The sequence below is a fragment of the Rutilus rutilus genome (assembly GCF_951802725.1).
Source record: "Rutilus rutilus genome assembly, chromosome: 13".
Taxonomy (NCBI): domain Eukaryota; kingdom Metazoa; phylum Chordata; class Actinopteri; order Cypriniformes; family Leuciscidae; genus Rutilus; species Rutilus rutilus.
In genome coordinates this window covers 13,421,822-13,443,189 of record NC_140218.1, presented here as the reverse complement: position 1 = coordinate 13,443,189, position 21,368 = coordinate 13,421,822, and the positions used below count along the sequence as shown (strand labels likewise).

Genomic DNA, 21,368 nt, shown 5'->3' with positions numbered 1-21,368 from the left:
AGGAAGTTTTACAGCACACCATGAGTGTATATTAGCTCTGTTTGTTCTTTGCTTTTGGCACCTGATAGAGAGTTTGGACCTGGAAACGGTGTCAGACTTAACAAGCAGATTGTGAACGTTTGATCCATGAAAATGTTTCATTTTTTTTTACTTTTTGGCCACGTAACGTTTAATCAAAATGTTATAATCTTCCAGTAAAAAACGGTAGAGTTCTCTCTGGTGACGTATGCCAATCATTTACTCTGAATAAAACCCGCCCCAGCAAGATCACATTCATCACAAGCCAACAACCCATTCATTGAACCAAGTCCACGCCCTTCATTACGATAATACGGCGCAATATGGAAGAAAAGACCTGTTGCTAATTCAGTTTCATCACGACTTTAAAAAGACCTTTTTCAGCATCTGAAATATCATAAAACCATTCAAAAAGTTACTAATACTACGATGCTACATTAAAAAGCTTGACTTCTAAGAAGTGGCTGAGCTTTTTAGCATTCTTAGAAGCAACAGGGTTAATGGAGCGACTCTCCCACGAGCAAATGACCGTAGTCGCATGTAATCACCAGAAAAATGGAATCTTCATTGTTACCATGGAAAAGATTACTAGAATGCTCTAGGATTTTCACAGATGATGCAGAAAAAGTAACCATCATAGCCAGAGTAAGTATCCTGGGCAAAGGAATGTTTCCAGATACAATAATGGGTGAGGGAAAGCTGGATCAGTGCTTGATGATTTCTAAAAGGAAAAATAATCTCTCTCTCTCTCTCTCTTTCTTTCCACCCCCCCCCCCCCACACACACACACACACACATTCTCTCTCTCTCTCTCTCTCTCTCTCTCTCTCTCTCTCTATCCCTCTCTCTCTCTCTCTCAGTCCCAGCCCCTGAAGGTGTCATAACTGTGCTCTCTCCCTCTCGCTCTCTATCACCGCCTTTCAGATCTTTAAAAGCCGCTGCTTGCCGTTTCTCACTCGTTCTCGGTTTGTATCCTCTGGCACTGCAGGGGACTCCCGGCTTGCAGCCTCACCAAGCAAAGCTGAAAAGCGAGCAAAGAAACAGAGAGGGGAAGAAAAAGAAACAGACTTCCAGAAATAGCATCAGCCACGTACGACAGAACCGAGCATGGAGAACCTGAGACCCAGACGCAAGATGTCTTTCCTTTCCAACTTGACACCCGTTGTCCTGTTGCTGATCGTCCACTGTGGGTCCTGGTCCCTGGCGGGTCGCTTGGGCCCCCACAAAAACTGCCTGACCTGTAAAGACGGGCACTCCTCGGGCGCGGGCCGGGCCTCCAGGGACCCGGCCGGGGCGGCCAGCGCGACCGTGTTGGCGTCGGGGGAGCCCTGTGGGGTGTACACCCTGAGCTGCGCCAGGGGGCTTCGCTGCGTGCCCCCTCCGCGTGAACACAGCCCCCTTCAGGCTCTGCTGCAGGGCAGAGGCTTCTGCGCCAAACAGAGCAGGATGAGTCCCACCGAGAAGCCCCGCCCCACAGGTAAGAGTTTCAGCCAACGGATGCCTTTGCGGTTCCTTCCTCCGCGTTCCCGGCGTGCTCTTTTTCAGCGGCGTCGCGCCGTGCCGCATGCGGTGAACGGTAATCTGCTTTAAGTGCCAAAGCAAGATAGCTCGAGGATGCATTTCAGGTTCCACGGATGTGCTGCAAGCCGCTGTGCTGCAGTGTCCATATCAGAGGCTTGGTAGGATGACAAAACTGTAACTGAACCAAGGACATGTGCATAAAGTGCCGGGAATAGCTGCTGGTTTGCATGTGATGGCTGTAAATTCCTGAAGGGTGTAAAGGCATTTCTGTGATTTGAGGCTTTCACACATCATAAATGCACACGATGAAGATCACTTGTAATTATGGTCATGGGTATGAATGTGAAAGGCTAGTGTGCAAGTACAGATGTGTGTCTGTGTGTGTGTGTGTATTTGCAATTGTGCACGTATGTCATGCATATGGGCATCAGAACTATTGAGAAGAGCAACAGAGGAGATGAAGAGCGAGAGTAGTGTGTGTGTGTGATCTTGAGTATATGTGAGTGTCACCCACATTCAGACAGTTTAATTTTATGTCTCCATCTACTGTTTACTTTAGGTCATTACAATTTAAGAGAGCCTATATTGTCAATTCATGAGAATGATTTGAGGATCTATTCCCTAAAAATGTGGGGGGTTTATAGTTCAAGTAACCTGAATCAAGCAACATATATACTCTAAAAAGTACAGCCAAATATATTAATTCAGTCAAAGCACTGTCTTTCTCTCAAAAATGCAGTCATTTTTCAGTACTGACGTCCTTTTTTCTCACAGGGTCACATCCTTCACACGGTGGTGAAATAGAAAAGGTGAGTCTATCCTTTGGTTTTTGACTTCTCTAATTAATGCTTACTATCTCAACTGAGCATGAAAAAGTCCAACAACAACAACAACAACAACAAAAATACTGGAATAGGGTTAATTGTGTTTTATTATTAGACAGGTCAGATTGTGGCTGTATAATTTAAATGGAACTTAAATGGTTTTAAAACATTCTGTAATCCTGAAAATCCAAATCTTATTTTATGATTTTATTACACTAAACTCTGGGTTGTGTTGTGAAAAGAAAAAAAAATTGCCAAAATAGAATGGAATGATCAAATTGTCTCTTAGAATGATCCATAATACAAATTCAAAGGTATGAAATGCAGTATTCCAATATGTAGTTTTCAACATTTCCTCACCAGGCTCCATGTCGTAAGCTGCTCAACACTGTCTTGCGAGGTCTTGAGCTCACCATTTTCCAGTCTGATCGCGACATCTACATCCCGAACTGTGACACACGTGGGTTCTACAGGAAAAAGCAGGTATTGGTTGAATAAATTAGGCTGGTATTGTTTGACCTTGCGGAAGTTCAGAAGCTGGTTTTGCCGTTTTAATGAACTGAGGAGGTTTTGAAATCTGAAGGGTAATAAAGAGACTTTTGTGAAGCTAAATTAATTTTGTACATCCTGAGAGACTCAGTGAAGAATTAAGACTGTCATGTTTCCTATATGTTTGTTTAGTATAACATTTGATTACATTTATTTTCATCCACTAGTGGGCGTATAAAGTTGAACCATAACTAGTTTTCATTCACTAGTGGTCATATATAATTTTGTTTAAAGTTTAACCATAACTATCATTTTTTTTCATTCACTAGTGGTCATATATACTATTTTGTATAAATCTTAACCATAATTATCATTATTAGTATTACTTTTTTTGATCATGTGCTTTTTGATATCTGAAGGTCACTGTTTGTATTGCGAATGTCAGTGTGACAAAAGGGTAGTAAAGCACAGAAAAATGACAAATCAGAACAGAACAATCTCCTGTGGTCTTGCAGTGTCGGTCCTCTAAGGGCATGCAGCGCGGGCACTGCTGGTGCGTGGACGAGCAGGGCAACACCTTGCCGTCACGTGCCGGGGAGGATGGCAATTTACCATGTGACGGAGAGTGAGGGGAGCGACGGCCCCACAGCTCTGAGCCTGGAGGAAGAGGAGGGGTACAGGGAGAGGGGATGACTTCAGCTCGGTGCAAGACACTGCCTGACCAGGACACACCAGGGATAAACCACTTCACATGGGAACGGGCCCTAACTCAGAACGCCCAGAGCACGTTCACTGCCATAAACTCGACCATCATGAGCATCAGCATCAGAACACAGAAATAATGACCACTACACCACATGAGCTTAAGTCGAGATAGGTCAGCTCTTACAGAGAGATCTTTAATTCCTTGCCCTACAGTAGAACTTCTTGTGTGTGTGTGTGTGTGTGTGTGTGTGTGCGTGCGTGTGTGTGATAGCTACGTTTGCTTCTCAATGGGCTGTTATACTGTTAAAACCGTCCCCTCTCCCCTTCTCCAACGATACACTGACTAAACTATACTTAAGAAAACGGAATATACCTTCTCGTCTAATTTATTCTGGAGTATTACTAAATTTCCTTGAATACTTTCCTTGAGGACCTGTACACATTGTCATGTAATCGACATCTAAACACTATCATAATGTGCACATTCGGAAAGTACTCCTTTTTCATTCATACGACACTGACTGCAAACACACATCGTGGATTATTTGTACATAAGTGAGTTTATTGTGGTTGGTTGTGTCATGAGGTGGAATATTCTTGAATGCTGATGGCTGTTACCTTTTTTGAGAAGTTGTTAGGCATATTTTTATATATTTCAATATGCTATTTTATATATATATATAAATATATATAAATTGTGGATTTATTTAATGAGCTACGATGCCATGTATTTTTATATTGTCAGCAGTTTTTCATTGTCAAAACAGAGCTTATTTTATTCGCTAAGTGAATCAGTGCCATATGTTGGTGACACCATACAAAGGGATTAAAAACAAAAACACAATTTAAACATACCCTTTCGAGAGCATTTACTGCTGTACATGTGTTTTTTATATTATTATTATTATTATTTCTTGTCAGTTGTTTCATTATTTATGTTGATCCTTCAGTATTGGAAAGTGTTACTATATCGCTTAATTTTCAATATTTCAGATTGTATTCTGGGTAATTTGTTCAGAACGCGGTGTTTTCTCATTTCCACAATGCATTGAGAAAAAAAGTGCACAAAATAATGTCTGATCAATGTACCTCACAATGATTTTGTTGTATCAATATATGTGCCAGTAGTTGTGGGCCCTTGAAAAGGAGCCCATTGCAAAAATTATAACGTGTGCAAGAACTATAAAAAAAAATAATAAAAAAAACGGACACAGAGAAAAATAAATGCATATGTTAATATAAAAACTGACTCTTTGCAGAATCTCATTTAGAAACTCAAACGCATGAAATTGAATGTGAAAACTACTATCAAACCATATACATGCACCACTGAAATAGATGATAGAAAGCGATGAATTAGCAAAAGCAACAAGAAAGAGCAGATGCTGCTGTTGGCAGCAAAAATACAGCCATATGGTCATACAAATGTCATCATTCAAATATTGCCTTGTGCATATTGAGCTATGGTGACTGTGCATTTCTGTGAGCCTAGAGCAGATTTTGCTTACTAAGAATGACTGTATGCTGTATCAGGGTTTAATATCTTGTTATATCAGCCAAGTAGATACATATAATGTTATTTATTCAGTTTAATTATCATAAAAATTAGACAGTAAATGTTTTGAGTGCTGGAGCTTTTGTGCCAAGACAGATTCATGCACATGTATACTCACACAGCAATCCATATGCTTGTTTCCAAGGTAACAACATGGCCTATAGCAGAATATAGCATATGTCTGTGCTTTCATCATGTCCTACTTTCTATCACTGTCACTTGGAGAGTAAGAAACATTTTTGTATGCATGTATTATTCGGGGCAAGGGTGATTTGGCCAAAAATATAGGCCTAAATGACATTTTACCCACACATATTCATGACATTCGATAAAGTCAGTAACTCAAAAAAAAAAAAGTTCCTTAAATTCTTAAAATGTAAGATTCCTGCGCACATCAAAAGGATAATGAATTTTCAAAAGACTACTCCAACTGTCTGTTAATACACTTTGGGCCCTATTTTAACGATCTAAGAGCGTGGTCTAAAGCGCAGGGCACAAGTGCACTTAAGGCGTGTCCGAATCCACTTTTGCTAGTTTAACGACGGGAAAAATGGTCGGCGCGCCAGGCGCATGGTATAAAAGGGTTGTCCCTATTCTCGTAATGAGTAATGGGTGTGTTTTGGGATTTACGTGTGTTAAACCAACCAGTCTCTAATCTCCCATTCCCTTTAAATGCCAGTTGCGCTCGCGCTATGGCAGATTCGCTATTTACATGATAGAATTTGATAGTGGAAAGACCGAACGCATCTCCAGAGCGCAAACGGAACTGCTCGTGCGCGAGGTAAAAGTGCCACTACGGGACAAGCCACCATATCTTTATGTACACAATAATAATAATCTTTTACATTGTAATACTTTAATTTTAAATATTTGGCATGTCTGTGTGCTGCTGTGCGTTTAATAAGCAGAGTGTACGCGAGTTGTGGACTCGCCACCATTGACTTTAGACCAGGTTTCAGTTGGCCAATGGCGCAGTCTATTTCTGTTGCCTCAAAATTAGCAACGTGCCAACAATGCGCCAGAACACACCTCGTTTTCATACCAGCACGCCCATGGGCGCAAATGCATTTGCTATTTAAACAACGAGGGCAAGGACGTGAAAATGATAACTGCGTCGGACTGAAACTAGCGAAAAACACTTCGCGCTTTGCGCTGCATTGCGCCGGGTGTAAGATAGTGTATTTGACTGACAAAAAATAAATATACTAATTTACTGATTTCGACAGCTTTTAGGAAAATGTGAATAGTGCTTAGGCCTACCTGTGCAAAAGATGCATCAAAGATGACATGGGTGGTTGTCAGGGCATTGCAATTACTATAGGAGTAATTCAAACAGTCCTCTGAGTGACATTTCAGGCGTTGTTATGCAGGTTTTCGGTAGTTGCTTACTGGCCAGAGTCAAAAATCCACCCCTAAGTCTCTATTCTGATCTCCAAACGCCTCAAATTCCTCCTTCAATCATGAAAAATCGCCCTCTGATTTGAGTTTTCATTCCAATGACTGGAAGTCCTACTCAATTCCGCGAATCGGTTCTTTCGAACAAATCGTTGATTCTTGATGTCATTACGAAGCACCTGACATATTTGCGTATATTACATTCTCTAAAACATTAATTGCAACAGTAGCCTATTATTTATTTTATCATACAATGTTTTTGTCTTGGAAAGTATCATATTAATGTGAGAAAATGGACTAAAGCTGCTCCTTAGCTATACGCAAAAATACATTTCCTGATAGGCCTATGATTAACAACCAATAGCCAATTTAATTTTTAATAGGCTATATTGAATATTCATAATATATTGTATTAATATATTACAATATATTTAATAATATATAAGTAATTGACACTTTTGATATATTGAAAAATATGACATTATGAAATGTGTAGGCCTACCTATATGCAAACAATAAAGTGAGATAAAAGTGTGAATATGTGTTTAGCTTTATGCGTTAAGTCATGAAAGATAAATTAATTAATTTAAAATTCTAGTACAGTTTTTAATATATATATATATATATATATATATATATATAGCCATATATGGTTCATGCATATATTGCAGTATATTGAAAAGTATAAGCACTAGTTTCATATGGAAATGTATTATGTAATGTATAGCATTTTATTTTCCAGTATATTCCCGTAATTTTATGTTTTGTAAGGGAAGCCATCTTTTAAAAAGTTCATAAACAAACGTCTCCTTAGAATGACATTAGAAACCAAAAATCAAGAAAGACACATGAGTCACTTTAATATAATATAAATAAGGTCCGATCTAGTCCAATTCCTGAACGAACCGATATTGTGAATCGGTTCAACTGAATCATTAAAAAGATCCACTTCAAAATTAACGGTTTGTCATTCATGTCACTAGCAAGAACGAGTTTAATAGTTATGGTTAGATAAATACTTATATTTTTTCACTGTCTCATCTCACCTGTAAAACCACATGACGTAGCCTACACTCAGGTGAGATCCTGCCTGACTCACATTCCTGCTGTCACAATACATCAAGATCTGTTCCTCTGAACTTGTGGGAGGAGCATCTGGATCACTGCCACACTTCAGCAACCTAGTGTTGTTCACTTCCATGGAGAATCGGTCCATCTGGGCCTGCAAAACACAGCGGAAAACCGGCCCCTGCGGCTTAGCTTAGCGCTTGTGCGGTTCGACCGTTGATTGTCAGTTAGAGGAACCGGAGCAGGAACAGAGGGAGGCGGATCCGAGAGGAAAACAGACCGCTGCTGCTGCGTTACAGGGGAGTGACCGACAGTGATGATGGCGTCTCTCGGTAACACCGGCAGCGCCTCCAGCCCGATGGTCATGCTCGCCCCCAAAACCAAGACCAAAAAGAAACATTTCGTGCAGCAGAAGGTGAAAGTGTTCCGGGCGAGCGACCCGATGCTCAGCGTGTTCATGTGGGGCGTTAATCATTCGGTAAGGTGGTTTTTAATTCACTTTACATCCTACATCACTCAACTGCCATTTTATGAGCTAACAGTTAGCTGCAAGCACGTATATTTGGGGATATGAGATATTTAAAGCATTGTCTATAGTAATATTAATAAAATACATGATTAGTGTGTACTGTTATTGATATGGTATTGACATATGAGGTCACGCGCAAACCGGATATACATTGTTTCAATGCACGCGGCGGATTTGCAACTGTTGCTAGCGAGCGACGTCCGATCTGTGAAGGAATCGTTCTTTTGAGTCGAATCTTTGAAAGGATCAGCTAACAGTCTCGCTGTTTCCTGAACGAATCACAGACTGAATCGGAGTCCGACAAGTTCATCCGATTCTAGTCGGCTGTTTAGGACATGTCTGACTCGTATTGTTAATTTGAGTATAGTTTAATTGAAATACAAATTACAATTAGATTCTAAACGTATTTTTTGTGTGTGATCTGAATCGCGGCTTCATTGAAATGGCACACATGTAGCCTAATTCCAAAAATCACCCATATTACTAAACGTATTAAACATATGTGCCTATATATGACTTTATTGTAACGTTTTAGAGCATGTAATATGCCACTCTGGAATGACAGGGACAACGTAATGTAATAATAACTTCATGAGGTAAACGAATCACTGAATCGTTGCTTTGAACGGTTCATTGTCACTGTTCGAAAGAACCGTTTGGCAAGACTCCGATTTATCATAAGTGTTTCAGAGAAAGTCAATATTGTGAATATATACATTTATAATATTAAATTAGTCTTTTCCATATAATATTTTTCCCTATTTATATGAAATAATTTAGTCGAAAATACACTAATCATGCAGTCGATCCAAATTATTTAAATGCAGTACAAATTATGATTGAATTTCCAACAGGAATCCTGTACACATTCCTTTAAGACTTTCGAGGGATTGGGAAGTAATTGCCTATAGGTGCAAGTTTGTGTTATATGAAGCATTTGGTTGTTGCATAATTAGAAGACTGAGAAATCTTCATGCAGTGACTTGTCAGAAGAAGGGAATATACATGGATTGAGTCATTCAGTGTTGGGATATGGATCTCAAATCTGCCAGTGCAAAATTAATTTCAGATGCAACATTTTTTTTTATTTATATATAAAAAAAAATTGTTTTACCCACTCTGTTTTCCAGATAAATGATTTAAATCAAGTTCCAGTGCCCGTCATGCTGCTCCCTGACGACTTCAAAGCCAACACCAAAATTAAAGTGAACAACCATCTCTTCAACAAGTATTTATCAAAAGCACATCATTATTTTACACACATTTTCATTGCACAGTGTGCACAGGAACATGTTTACCTTCATTTCGATGTAATGACAGACAGTGAAAGGTTGTAATTGGAAGCTTTTCTGCAAAACAGTAACATCAATGCAGCATTTTGCCTTCAGATGATGGGAAATGCAATATACTGAAAAGGCTTTCAATGCAAATGTAAAATGACCGTTCTGTGCCTTACAGGGAGAATCTTCCAGGCCATTTTAAATTTAAGGAGTACTGTCCACAAGTTTTCAGGAACCTCAGGGAGCGATTTGGAATTGAAGATCTTGACTACCAGGTGACCTTTTTTCCTTTAATTAGAGTGCTCAAGTATGCTATTTTAAAGGTTCCTAGTTTTATTTTGGAGGTCTCCCACTATGCGTTTACATTACATGCATCCAAAAAACACTTTAATTTTCTCATAACATACATTGCAGCATCACCTATTTTCTCACTGTGTTTGATAAAGAAATCGGTCTCTCTAAACTCCTCCTTTCCGAGAGTCTACTCTGCTCTGATTGGTCAGATGACCCAGTCTGTTGTGATTGGTCCACCGGAAAAAAGAAAAATCTCCCATTACCATATTGAAACTTTGCAGACCTTTAACATTCACAAACAGCTATATTACACATTACATGAAAGGTATCCGAAAATGTCCGAAAAAGCATAATGGGTGAAACGTTTTAAAAACTATGATGCAATGCAGCCCTTAGGGGCTTTCGCACCAGAGGAACCTTTTCATAGTTCCTAGAACTATTGGCAGAAGTACCCGTTTTTTGGCATGTTCGCACCGCAGGAAATAGGAACGATTTTAGTTCTAGGAACTCCTTTTGGAGGAACTAATTTAGTTCCTACTTCAGAGTTGGTCTAAACCAGCACTATAGGAACTACCAGTGATGTTAGTGTACGCTGATTGGCCGAACGCACTCGAAACACCAGCACCCGCCATTATAGCCTATATCTCTACGAACATTGATAAACAGTGATAGATGGGCCTCTTAGCCTTTACGCTGAGGAGAAAATCCAATGCAACTTTGAGGAGACCAAGCGAAATATGATTATGTATTTCTGTTCAGCTAGCAACACTGGACATCAATCACACGGCATGCGCTAATACCTTTTTTCATTTACTGGCTGCTTCCTATGTATAACAGATCTATCTAATAACGTATTAGACAGGACTGTCAGATCGTAAACTAATGAACACGGAGAATGTGAGCGCTGTGTTCTCAGGCTCTGGCATCCTCATCGCTGTCAAAATAAAAGCAACAACAGGCACTACGTCACCTCAGAGTTACTACTGGCGGTGCGAATTCAACCAGGAAAATGTTCCTAGGGGAACCATTAGTTCTTGGAGAACCACCCTAGAACTAGAAGTTCCTAGAACTACCCGGTGCGAAAGCCCCTATTGATAAATCAGCTTGTATTTGAACATTTTAAACTTCTCAAATATACACAAGCTGTTGTTGTCACTTGTCAAAAGTATTTTATTATTTATTTTCTTGCATATAATATTACGTCTGAAGTTTTTATGTGTGCATGGATGTTTTCCATCAGGTGTCCCTGGCCCGCAGTGCGCCCATGAAAGGCGATGGACAGGGAGAAGGTCTTCTCTTCACGTCCTATGACCGTACGCTGATCGTGAAGCACATCTCCAGTGAAGAAGTAGCCGACATGCACAACATTCTGTCCGAGTATCACCAGGTATCTCACAATGTTCTGGTCAGGACATTCATGCTTCAGTTAAACCATGAATCATTATTCCAACATATGCAGATAATTAATATCTGCTCAACTGCTGTATCTTTCATGAAAATGTGATAGCTGAGTGTCTTAAACACATTGGTATTTATGTAGGAAGTGGTGTCAGATCAGGTCAGGTAAGACTGCTACAGTCCAATCATCTGTTCAAATTAAATTTATAACTTTTCCACCAAAACCTAGTATGCCAACAAAACTGTCAGGAGGCTTTGTCTTATTTATTAAGCTTTAGCTTCAAAAATTAAAAGCTGGTTGTAAAAAAAGACATATTGTATTGCATTTGTGTTATACTTTGAGCTTGTTTTGCTGTCCTCTTTCTTATTCTTATTTGTATATCATTATACACTGCCCGGCCAAAAAAAGGGATTTAAATAGGCAAATGCTTAAGAGTCTATGACTGGATCGTTATTGCAGTGATTATTATGTTTCTAGAATGTTAAATGTTTGGCAACAGTTCTTCTAACCCTAATTGATGGAGTGTGTAGCTTTTCATTTCTTAAACAACCATGTAGGAAGACACATCGTGGCCATATTCCAGGATGACAATGTCAAGATTCATCAGGCTCAAACTGTGAAAGAATGGTTTTGAGGGAGCATGAAGAATCATTTTCACACATGAATTATCACCTTTGAGTTCAGATCTTAAATTCATTGAGGGTCTTTGGGATGTGCTGGAGGAGACTTTACAGAGTGCTGGAGTCTTGCATTGGAATACAAGATCTTGACCAAAAACTGATGCATCTTTTGATGGAAATAAATGTTGTGATGTTATTTCCATCAAGAGGTGCATGATTTTGATTTTTTTGGTAAAGATCAAGATCCCAAAGACTTTCAATGAATTTAAGGTCTGGACTCAGAGGTGATAATTCATGTGTGAAAATGATTCTTCATGCTCCCTCAAAACCATTCTTTCACAGTTTGAGCCTGATGAATCTTGACATTGTCATCCTGGAATATGGCCATGATGTGTCTTCCTACATGGTTGTTTAAGAAATGAAAAGCTACACACTCCATCAATTAGGGTTAGAAGAACTGTTGCCAAATATATAACATGCCAGAAACATAATTATCACTGCAATAATGATCCAATCAAATACTCTTAAGCATTTCCCTATTAAAATCCAAACAGCGACTTTTTTGTTTTTGGCCGGGCAGTGTGGTTTACGTATTACACAATTTTGCTTGTGTTGGAGAAATAATCTGTCAAAGAATTCAGACTCCAGCTATTTTTATGTTTTGTTTTTCCCAGTTGGGATCCACACGCCCTGTCGTTCATTTCCTCTTTACATTGTCATCCAAACTTGTTCAGTCACTGAAATCATTTTCATGTTCCATCGCACTTCCTTGATATAGGTAAATTTCTCTCTTTATGATTGACAATGAGCTTTATTGTTCTGGGTGCTTATTTAAAGGTGTAGTAGGTGCAGTATGTTATGTTTATGTTTATAGTGGATACAGCGGTGTGTATAATGACACATATTGGCACGCATATGGCATCGTGATAAAGTTCTGGGTTACCATTGTATAATTACATTTTTAGGTGTGTTTGTCATGAATTGACTTTTTTTTTTATAGATATAAAACATTTTAAGAGCTCTTTAAGACGTCAATCAGCCTCAGTGTGGCCGCGTTCATGTGAGTCATAGGTTAGTTTAGCGTTTGTGTGCTTCTGGCTTGTTTACAGTGCCGTGACAGCCATGAGAAAAGTATGTGTGAACTTGTTTAACAGTTTCCATTGTAGCTGAATGAGTAGATTTTAATCTAGACTGTGCTTCTGCATTTGCGCTGCCTTTATATTCACGACATGTCCTGAGGGTGCACACTTAGCCAGGAATCAGTCTCAACAAAATTGCTATTCAATTATAAGCTGATATTTGCTTTTAAGTGCTATTGGCATGCTTTTCCCTTCATATTTCATGCAGCTTTAGTGCAGCACAGCGCTGATATCAAGTTATTTGGTCAATGATGCAGACAGAGAAAAACACTAATGTATTTTGCCTGTGGGCTTGTTTTAGTACTGGATACCATATGCCACCCAAAGTTCATTGTTTATGAACTATGTGCCATTGCATGAACATTTTAACCATAAACTTTATGGGTGAAGCTCACGAAATGTAACTCTTTGTGTTTTGTGTTGTGTCTCACAGCATATAGTGAAGTGTCATGGCAGTACACTTCTCCCTCAGTTTCTGGGCATGTACCGTGTTACGGTGGAGAGTGAGGACACGTACCTGATCGTCATGAGGAACATGTTCAGCCACAGACTCGTTGTCCACAGGAAGTACGATCTGAAGGTAGGGGCAGTTCCTCGCAGCTGAGATGTTGCTGAATCATCAGGATGGTTTTGACTGATGCTGTGGGACTTCACTTTTCATAGCATGACTGATATTTGTCGTTGCACATCATTAACTTCTCGAGCAATAAGCAAACAGCACTTAAATCATGCGTCGCATCCCCTTAGACCTGGTTTAAGAGATTTAGGTGGACATGATTGATGAGCAGTTCATGAATAGTATCTCTGTTATGTACCTGTTATTGAGGAACTGAGTGCTGGATTTCACTGTCAAAGCTGTGAATTGAAACATTGCGTTCCTGTGGAGGAAATTCAACAAAAAAAGGACAAAAAACTTTTGCATATATATATTAAACCTATAACATTTTACATAGATAAGATCTAAACCTATATATATTCAATTCATTTCAATGGATATTTTTTGAACATATTTTGCATTTAATGTTTTTAATCAACATGGAAATAGTGGCTGTTTTGTCAAAATTATGGAGCATGTGATCACCAATATTTATGTATTTGCTTTGTGATATATTTACATTAAAGTTCAAAAGTTTGGGGTTGGTAAGATTTTTAAAATATTTTTGAAAGAAGTCTCTCATGCTCACCAAGGCTGGATGTATTTGATAAAAAATACAGTGATATTGTGAATTATTATTAACATTTAAAATAACTTCTATTTGAATATATTTGAAAATATAATTTAGGCTATTCCTGTGATCAAAGCTGAATTTTCAGCATCATTACTCCAGTCTTCAGTGTCACATGATCCTTCAGAAATCATTCTAATATGCTGATTTGCTGCTCAAGAAACATTTTTTATTATTAGTTGTGCTGATTAATATATTTGTTTTGTGGAAACTCTTTGATGAATATAAAAAAAGAACAGCTTTTATTCTAAATAGAAATCCTTAGTAACATTTTAAATATTACTGTCACTTTTTTAAGCAATATTACTGAATAAAATAATTAATTTCATGAGTAAAAGCTTACTGACCCCAAATAATAATAATAATAATAATAATTATAATGCTATGTCAATTATCAAGTATGTGAATGGCAGGAGTGTCTTTGTTTTTGCTCCTGGTTGAACAGACCTTAAAGGTAGGGTAGGCAATTCTGGAGAGGCTAACAAATATCAAGCTAGCTTTGAATATGAACACAACTTTCATGAATTTTGAAGCCTAAATGCTGTCGCCAGAAGTAAAAAGCTAAATGTTGGCTATAAACGAACTACACCATGGTCCCACGACTTCAACGTCACCATCACTAAGCTTCCGACAACTCTTTCAGTTTTTATCAAAAAACATTTTACCAGAAAGTTTGAGTTAGAATAGTTTATAAGAGCACAATTATAAGCATAACAAGGCTGTAAAAGCGGACTAAGTTTGCCTGTTCGCCGTGATGTTTACTCTCCTCGACTGCCTCTGTAGTCCCATTTAGCCACTTGTCAGCAACCACCTTTTTCATTACAATCATGTAACAGCTTAAAAAAATCACGAGTGGGGTAATACTGATGTATTTTATGTCGTAGAATAAAACATGAAAGTGTCTTGAGCTTGAGTTCACCACACACCTTTTTTTGCCATTTACAAAAATTCCATTCAAAAAACCCATTGACTTCAGGACGATGGAACCGGAAGTGCTAAAATGCTAACTCGTTTCCATGTTTTGGCCTACAAAGTGATGTCATACCTGCACCACTCTATTGAATCAGCTACTTTAATCTCCTGAATTAACAAAACATTTCAGGATTCACACTTGTAAGCAGTTGCTGCTGTAAATCCCAAAAAGTGACCGTGAACAAGCCATAGTAAATACCTTTCCTAATTAGGCCTACACTGCATAAACCTTATCTTTTGTGATAAATAATATCATTCGATAAAAGTTCATACATAGATTAGTTACAGTTATTTTTTGGTAAATTAACCAAAGGATTAATTGACCATTCAGAAAATAAACACTAGATTAACCATAAAAAATAATTGATAGATTAGATTAATCCATTTAAAAAAAATAATCGTCAGTTTCGGCCCTACATAAATCCGAGTCCGAGGACGTGAACAGATCCGGGGAGAATGTCAGGGTTTGCCATCTCGTATAATTACGGTTACGACACGGCGTGAATGCAACGTAAGCTTGTTGTTTTGGTTGAGGAGGAACTGTAAAAATGTTTGATTCTGAGATTTCCACAGAAGATGTATGTACATGTTTTAATATTTACCACTTCTTTTATTGATTGCTATCATCAAAAACTGTCTGTTAGTTAGAGCATCTGATGCTGATACATTTAATGAAAGACACACTCAAGACTGTCTTGAAGTGTTTAACTCTTGTGTGTTCTTCAGGGATCCCTGGTAGATCGTGAGGCCAGTGACAAAGAGAAGGTAGGACATCAGTCCAGTTAAAGTTACCTGATACAACATTAGACACAAACTCTTCGGTCTTGACATTCTTGTTTCTTCTAATGCAGGTAAAAGAGCTGCCCACTTTTAAAGATGTGGATTTCAGAAATAACATGCAGAAGGTGTATGTGACAGAGGAACAGAAAGAGAAGATTATGGAGAAGCTAAACCGAGATGTAGAGGTAAAGATATACACAATGAAAATTTGGACTTTTTAAAAATGTATATTTCACTCTAGCCACGTTTACATGCACTCGAATAATCTGTTAGTGATTGGGTTGATGGGACTGAACAGACTTCGTGTAAACGCCTTGATCGATACGATCAGATTCTAACGGTACACCTGAAATAATCCGTTCAACAGGAAAAAATTAAGCATGTAAAAGCTTGAATCTGACTCGTCTCAATCGGACATGTGCAGTGCTGATGCATTTGTTTACCTACATTTTACATCATACAAACAGGCGTATGATTATTTACATCTCATGTCTTAAGAACTAGTCACTGGATGAGACTGAAAAACTCAAGGAAAAAACAACAATTATACTCAGTATCAATTGGATTGCAACATTTACCCCTGGTTTCACAGACGAGGCTTAAGACCAAGACTAAAATGCATGTTTGAGCTGTTTTAACTGAAAGCAACTTGCACTGACATATCTTAAAATATGTCAGAGCCATGGTTTTGTCTCAAGATGCACACCAGTAATGTTTTTTTTCTAAGGCACATTTATTAAAACTACTTGAATGTCCTAATTGAACTAAGGCCTAATCCTGGCTGAATCTAAGGCCTGTCTGTGAAACCAGGCCTTGGGGTTCATAACAAAGTCGCTTTAAGGCAAGTCATATCACTCTGTGGCCATCTTTGAAGCGCCTTTTGGGCAGCTATTTCAGTCATGCAAGTGCAGCTTCTATCTCTTTGAATTGGAAAACATTAAATTCTCCAAAGCTGTTGACAAAGCTTACAATTAAATATTTTACATTTTGTTTCTAAGCTCAAATCATGACAAAAATCTGCATTTTCAAGGCTGGTCCAGCTGATGAGCGTGACTGCAGTTAGCGATTGATGATTGGTTCTGTTATTTTCTCACTTTCTCCCTTTCATAGTAATATGAGTGCACTGTCTTTGCTTACCTAAAGTCTTTGGTTTATAAAAACAGAACATCCAGAATCTGAAATTAGATTGGATTCATTCCAATTGATGAAAATTAGTGCATATAAACACACTTTAGATTAGGATCCAATTCTCACTATTAAATAACTATTAACTATGACTTTTGCCTTAATAAACTCCTAATTACTGCTTATTAATAGTAAGGTAGTTGTTATATTTAGCTATTGGTAGGATTAAAGGGATATTTCACCGCTGCAAAGATGAATGCGTATTTAAATTGGGTCATTTATATAGTAGAAATGTGAAATTATTTTAGAAGTTGGTGCCTTCTAGACTGAAAAAAGCCAGAAAATGTATTTTTGGCTCATGTGGATGAAAGACTGCAACTCCCAGAATGCACTTGCTTCGCCGCCCTATGAGGCCACTCCCAGGCCACGCCTACCGGTTACAGAGGGCAGTGTCGGAAGAAATGATACAACTAGGCTACTAGTTGGCTCGAAACTGAAAAAGCGCCGTTTTATCGTGAGATCCCCCTATGGGCGGGTTGAAAACATGCGGAACGAGCTCCTACTACTGGCTGTAGTCTCTCGCCTCTGGACGCAAAATGACGATTTTTGCGACATCAGAGGTTTTTTTTCAGACACACAATACAGAAATCTCTTGTATCAGGGGGACATGAGGGAGGGAAGCACGGTCATTCGAAAATACTACCGGGTTTCTACTGATACAAAGCTTAATGCTAATCGGTGAAGTATCCCTTTAAGGGATGTAGAATATGGTAATGCAGAATAAGGCATTAATATGTGCTTTATAAGTTCTAATAAACTGCCAATATCCTAGTAATATGCATGCTAATAAGCAACTAGTTAATAGTGAGAATTGGACCCTAAACTTCAGTAAAGTGTTACCAAACTAACTACCGGAGGATGAACCGCAAGAGGTTATAAAATGGTGATGTTAATATTTCCATTAATCTTTCTATGATGATAGTTCCTGGTGAAGCTGAAGATAATGGACTACAGCCTGTTGCTGGGCATCCATGACGTGGCCCGTGGCGAGCGGGACGATGAGGATGCCGAGGAGCCCTGCTGCGAAGATGACGCTGATCCCGAGAACGGCCTTGCTCCGGCTGTGCAGGTCGGCTCTTACGGCACGTCGCCGGAGGGCATCGCCGGTTACATGAACTCCTTCAAACCCCTGGGCCCTGGAGAATTTGACCCTTACGTTGATGTATACGCTGTCAAAAGCGCAACAGGTAAGTTCTGGCCTGTAAAACGGAGGGTGGGGGGAACCGAAACCCACCCTGTGTCAAGCATGTATGGAAGAGGGAAATGGGAAAGGATGTTACATGTGTGCTTGTGTTGGATTCCAGGAGCGCCACACAGGGAGGTGTATTTCATGGGCCTCATTGACGTGTTGACACAGTACGACACTAAGAAGAAAGCTGCCCACGCGGCAAAGACCGTTAAACATGGCGTAAGTGGAAAAACACTTTTAATGCGCACCTGTCCAATATAATTCTGAGATATGGGAGGTTATAATAACATGACTCATTCTTTTCCTTCCTTTCAGGCTGGTGCTGAAATATCTACGGTTCATCCAGAGCAGTATGCCAAACGATTCCGGGAATTCATCTCCAACATTTTTGCGTAACCACCTCTGGGTGTCCTTAACCACACTTATCACAAGGTCACATTTTACCCCAAAATCAAAAGAAAAAAAATTAATAATATTTTGCATTGAAGAAATTAGGCCTATTTTTTTTTTTGCTATATTTCATTGGGACATTATTTTTATGACAATAAATCACATTTGCCCCCCTCCCTGTTTTTTGAGAATCTCATTGCATGCATTCGTACACACACGCACACAAGTACATATACTTTTTAATAAAAAATTACTGTTATTGCCATGAAAATTTTATATATATATATATATATATAACACATATATAAGTACACACACACATACTCATTACAATAATACAGTGCATATACTATTTATTTTTTTGCATTATAATGAGAATTTGGAGGGGAAATGTGCTTAATTGTAATGAAAATAATTTGTGAATAGAAAAAACAAATTAAATGGACTTAATAGGCTTAATTTTTTAAGCAAAATATAATATCTTATTTCTTTCTTTTGAATTTTAGGATGAAATACGCCGGACATGTTCTTCACACGCTTTGTCAGATTCAGTCAACATGTTTCTGCAGTTTCTATCTACTGTCGTCATATTGATTAGTTGATATCTTTTAGCGCCTGTTGGCTGTGCTTCACATTTTCATATAGTTTCATAACACGATATTTAAGCATGACATGTTGACGGACCACTTCACATTCTCATCCACACTACATCTACATTCATTAAGTGCATCTTCACAAATTAATAGAACTAGATTCACACGAATTCACAACCCATGTGACACAACCCACAAACATGGGAACATTGCCTAATCTTTTAAGGAGATATGACTCCAAACCTGTAGCAGTGACATAACTTGTTCTTAGTGTGCTCTCTCTCTCTCTCTCCCTCTCTCTCTTTGGACTTTGGATTGGCAGAGAGAGAATCCACCGCCTTAACCATTTGCTGAACCGATTCTGGAGGAATAGCAGAAACTCATGTTGTCTGATGCTTTAAGTGCATGCTAGCTTCACTTGATATGCAGCACTAGAATGTTGTGAGGAGGGAAACGAGATACTTTGTAAAAAAAATAAAGAAAAAAATAAAGAAATAAAGAAAAAAGACCAGCTGGGGACCCTAAGTGTACAGTAAGGGTCTAGATTAAAGTAATATTATGAATTGAATGCTGACTGTTTGTATGACCGGATGGAGCACACACTATTATTTTCTCTTATTTGAGCTATTTTATGCAGTTAGCCTTAATGCCGAAAAGAGGAATTTTGTAGTTTGTAGTAGAAATACTTTAGCAACACTGAGCTGATTTAGTATATAAAAAAATGCCTTATTGTTGCATTTTATTTATTTTGCAAATCAGTGTTTGGACCAAATATATTTTTCAGAGATTTCCAAAAACATGGTTTCTGTTATTTATTCATTTTAGGTTTGTATGGCACAATTATATCCATAACAGTTGTAATTTAAACTGTATTTTTAGAGCTGTTTTAACACATTAAGATGATGTTACATTGTGCTCCCATAATGCACATAACGACTGTACTTACAATAATGTGCATTCTTAAGTACAATAAAACTTTTTTTTTTTTTTTTTTTGCTATATATTGGGTGAAACAGAAATTGAGTCCACATTTACATAGAGAAGATTTGTATACAGTTTCAGTCAACCGTTTATACTGCCTATTCATTAATTATTACTATTTTCTACATTTTAAAATAATAGTATATACTTATAAAATAACAAATGGATGTATTTGCTCTTTTAGATTAATACTAGGGCTGTGAAAAGATTAATCGCGATTAATCGCATCCAAAATAAAAGTTTGTGTTTACATAATAAATGTGTGTGTACTGTGTATAATTATTTTGTATATATAAATACACACACATGCATGTATTTAAGAAATATTTGCATGTATATACTGTATATATTAACATATAATTTATATAATATATAAATATTTGTATATATAAAAAACAATTTTTTCTTAAATATATACATGCAAGTGTGTGTATTTATATATACAAAATAATTATACGCAGTACACACACATTTATTATGTAAACACAAACTTTTATTTTGGATGCGATTAATCGCGATGAATCTTTTCACAGCCCTAATTAATACGTAATTTTGGAACTAAAATCAGGTCGTAGTTTAACCGGGGCCTCCGTGATGTCTGAACCCGCACATGAACGGGGTCAAGGACAGGATCCACCTAGGCCTTTCCAGGAGCTGTGATTGTGCTGACAAACTCTTTCCTGTCTCTCTGACAAAAATATATACTCTAAACAATGGGGAGCATGCAGCGGGGGAAAGCCAATCGTCTAACAAACTGCTGACGGTTTCTTGTGGTCGTAGGAGTAGCTGGAACACGGAGTTCAGAGCGTCACATTATTCTCCTAAAGGCTTTTCATACTGAGCTGGGTCAAGGCCAATTTTTAACCCTCGTTTAAAGGGATAGTTCACCCAAAAATGAAAATGTTGTCATTAACTCACCCTCATGTTGTTCCAAACTTTTATGAGCTTCTTTCTTCTGCTGAACACATAAGAAGATATTTTGAAGAATGTTGGTAACCAGACAGTTGACGGTAGCCATTGACTTTCGTAGTGTTTTGTTTTTTTCATACTATGGAAGTCAATGGCTACCGTCAACTGTCTGGTTACCAACGTTCTTCAAAATATCTTCTTAATGTGTTCAGCAGAAGAAAGAAGCTCATACAGATTTGGGTGATGTCTGTATTACATTCATTATCATAATTGAATATTTAAGTGTGAAAAGCACTAATAGGCCTCA

General features: G+C 38.2%; 2 protein-coding genes across 3 annotated transcripts; both read left to right on the top strand.

The window, feature by feature from the left end:
* Nucleotides 1–976: 976 nt before the first annotated feature.
* On the top strand, nt 977–3,687 carry igfbp6b (insulin-like growth factor binding protein 6b). The gene is made up of 4 exons (XM_084428864.1): nt 977–1,495; nt 2,314–2,348; nt 2,727–2,846; nt 3,368–3,687. The coding sequence occupies exons 1-4, from the start codon at nt 1,126–1,128 to the stop codon at nt 3,479–3,481; spliced, it is 639 nt and encodes a 212-aa protein (XP_084284990.1). The 5' UTR covers nt 977–1,125; the 3' UTR covers nt 3,482–3,687.
* A 3,966-nt stretch (nt 3,688–7,653) lies between these two features.
* On the top strand, nt 7,654–19,968 carry pip4k2ca (phosphatidylinositol-5-phosphate 4-kinase, type II, gamma a). 2 transcript variants are annotated; one of them, XM_084428848.1, is made up of 11 exons: nt 7,654–8,053; nt 9,235–9,332; nt 9,563–9,659; nt 10,919–11,065; nt 13,270–13,416; nt 15,761–15,799; nt 15,886–15,999; nt 17,922–18,186; nt 18,304–18,407; nt 18,504–18,620; nt 19,085–19,968. In XM_084428848.1, exons 1-10 carry the CDS (start codon nt 7,892–7,894, stop codon nt 18,582–18,584), a joined length of 1,254 nt encoding a protein of 417 aa, XP_084284974.1. In that variant the 5' UTR covers nt 7,654–7,891; the 3' UTR covers nt 18,585–18,620; nt 19,085–19,968. The 2 variants fall into 2 exon arrangements, with proteins under 2 accessions (XP_084284974.1, XP_084284973.1); XM_084428847.1 differs by having other exon boundaries at nt 7,657–8,053; nt 17,922–18,407.
* The last annotated feature ends 1,400 nt before the right edge of the window (nt 19,969–21,368 follow it).